The sequence below is a fragment of the Sphaeroforma arctica genome (genome assembly GCF_001186125.1).
Source record: "Sphaeroforma arctica JP610 unplaced genomic scaffold supercont1.2695, whole genome shotgun sequence".
Classification (NCBI taxonomy): Eukaryota; class Ichthyosporea; order Ichthyophonida; genus Sphaeroforma; species Sphaeroforma arctica.
The window spans coordinates 320-3,368 of NW_014037863.1; the positions used below are offsets into that span (position 1 = coordinate 320).

General features: G+C 43.7%; 1 protein-coding gene across 1 annotated transcript in view; it reads right to left on the bottom strand.

Annotated features, from left to right (window-relative positions):
- Positions 1-340: 340 nt before the first annotated feature.
- Positions 341-3,049, bottom strand: part of SARC_12904 (hypothetical protein) — a gene marked incomplete at both ends in the record, with an annotated part of 3,714 nt that continues 1,005 nt past the window's right edge. Inside the window, 3 exons of the mRNA XM_014292981.1 lie at positions 341-442; positions 1,282-1,355; positions 2,222-2,385. Of these exons, the coding sequence (XP_014148456.1) occupies positions 341-442; positions 1,282-1,355; positions 2,222-2,385 (340 nt within the window). The remainder of the gene's footprint in view (positions 443-1,281; positions 1,356-2,221; positions 2,386-3,049) is intronic.

Sequence of the window (3,049 nt, forward strand, 5' to 3'; positions counted from 1 at the left end):
TTTGCCGGCTGTACATATGCGCCAAGCATATGGGAGAGGGGGGAGGGGGGTGAATTGTAAATACATATGCTCATAACCATTGTCTATTTTAGAAGGCTATGGCATGCGACAACTGAATACTTCACAAATAGAATCCGGAGGACGTCCATGCTGATACGGATAGGCTATGTGTTGACTGCTAGAGACAACTCAGAAGGGAAACATCTGGTGACTGCTAGCGACCACTCAGAAGGAAAACATCTGATGACGTTGTGACACACACTCGAATCTATATACAGTGGTGAAGTGGAGAGTACAATGAGATCGCGGAGGTGTGCGTGTGCGTGTCGGTGTATTGAACTCACGTATTGTGGGCTGTAGGTGTCTGCAAAAGAATGTTGCGCGCAGCCACATCGCGATGCACAATCTTCAGCGAGTGCAGATACTGTAGCCCAGCAGCAACCTGTCATCAGATAGGCAATGGGATGGGCATTGATGAGTCATGGGTATTGTCTATAAATAGTTCAGGGGAGACAATGGTCCCGAACTGTTAGAAGTTATTTGTCAGGAGCCATGAGGACCGAACAGCTTGGTTCTAATGGCGATCAGAGGGCTAATAATTAGCATTTGTTACCACTACCAATTGACCATCACTGCTTGACACGATGATACTATCTACACACTAATACTACTGCCAATATTAGATGAAGCACACACATACAAGCAAACACACACACACACACACACACACACAAACACAGACACAGACACAGACACACAGACACAGACACACACACACACATATATATATGTAGCGGTATGTGTGTGCAACCGTATCTAAACCATCGCATATAAATCAGAGCAGACGATAGTGTGATGGCATAGCAAAGGGTGTCGCATGGCATGCACACGTGACATCCCAACACACCACGCAAACGCACAACACGACGGGTATTACACACACGGCCGGTCCTAATGTGCAAATGTGCAGGTGCACTGTGCACCCGTGGGATGGGATTGGGTCACACTCTAGGCGATGCCTTAAGGACCGAACTTCACCCACAGGTTTATTGATCAAGTAGCCCCATGACCAGTTGATGGTACTATTGCTGTATTTCAAACGAGGCCACGACAAACCTGGAATGCGACTATCACTGTAGATCAAACAACAAGTTGCCCTGAATACCGTGAACGGGACTAGGCCAGTTTAGCTTGATCACAGCTACAGCTTTCTTATCAGTAGTGGATCGGACCCATTTTATACTCAATAATACATTCGACACCACACTCCCTCAGACGTACCTGAGTCATCAGCAACTGTTTGATGCGTAACGGCATGCTCTCCTCCAACGCCAACAGGTGTGTGCGAAGATCACCTGCGGGTGCAGTGGGGTGATGTGACGTATCAGAGATAGTGAGCGCGCACGAGCCGTTTTATAGGGTTTAGGGTTTAGGGAGTGTGGTTGTATCGGTTAGTGGAACCCCGAAGTACCCAGAGGGCTCGAAGTAAACCTCAAACCCTAAACACACGAACCTACACACATCTGCCTGTCCTTTGCACCAGGACCGACAACAGCTCAGGCGAGACAGGGATTTTAGTTAGTATCGGCATATCAATACACACTCGCATATACTACATCAGATGAATTCAACGCTCAGACTCTGTGTATATGAATGCACACGCACTCGTCGACCCATGCTGCACTTCCGACGGGGGAGAAGCAAACTACAGACATGTGTTCGCGTGCACATGCTATATATGTATACGACCAAATATGCGTGTTCATGTGCATATCAAGCATATACACACAACCAAATATGTGTGTTCATGTGCATATGAAGCATATACACACACAAAAATACGTGTGTTTATTGCTCCATATATAGACACAAACCAAATATCTGTCTTCATGTGCATATGAAGCATAGTTACACACACTCAAGTATGTGTGTTTAAGCGCACATGCACAATATATTCACACAACCAAATATCTGTGTTCATGTGCATATGAAGCATATACACACACACTCGAATATGTGTGTTTATGTACACATATTCCATATATACACACACTCGAATATGTGTGTTTATGTACACATATTCCATATATACACACAACGAAATATCTGTGTTCATGTGCATGTGACCCATATACACACAACATCATATCTATGTTGATGTGCATATGGTCCATATACACATACAACCAAATATGCATGTTCATATGTACATATTTCATACCCATATCGCAGTACTCCATGAGCAGATACAGATTTGCGGAGTCTTCAGTGCACATGCCAAAGGATCGCACCACATTGGGATGAGTGAGCAAACGCATCAGCGCAGACTCACGGCTGAACTCGTCCCCAGACTTGCCCGTCCCGGTCACCGCATGGAAGTAGCTTCTATAGATAGAATATTATACGGAATGTGTTCTATAATTAGATTGTTGTATAGACTGGTATATGAATAGATTAGGCTATTTTATCCAGCGCGAACGAATAAGTTTGTTATTTATGCGCTTGGCGGTCCAGTAGGGTATGGTGACTGTGTGGCATGATCGTATCTGAGTGATAAAGAATTGAGAGGACGATGTCCCCGGGCTTGATCATACTAAGGTAGAGTACTCAGCCACATTTACGTTTGTAAACACATATGTGACCCTATAATACCACGAAGACAACGTTCCTCTCTATATGAATATTGGTATACATACGGCAACATTTAAGGATAGGAATACATATATTTACCTGAATAAAAACATAAAGGCAACATTCATCACACTCTATATATGTATATATACATAGATGTGCTAGTTGATATAATGGAAGAGAGCTGTGCGTTAACTCTTTCGATTTGAATTATTCGCCATACCATCCGATTGGCCACCGATTCCACTGCGAGGCAACACACACATCAACATACATCACAGGACACCGGAGTAGGATCGTCAGAAAACCACATGCATGTACACAAGCGAGTGATTTGCATTGTAGGAGTAGGCAAGTGAACACAAGTAATTTCAATGTGTATTGTGAAATGATATATATATATATATATATATATATA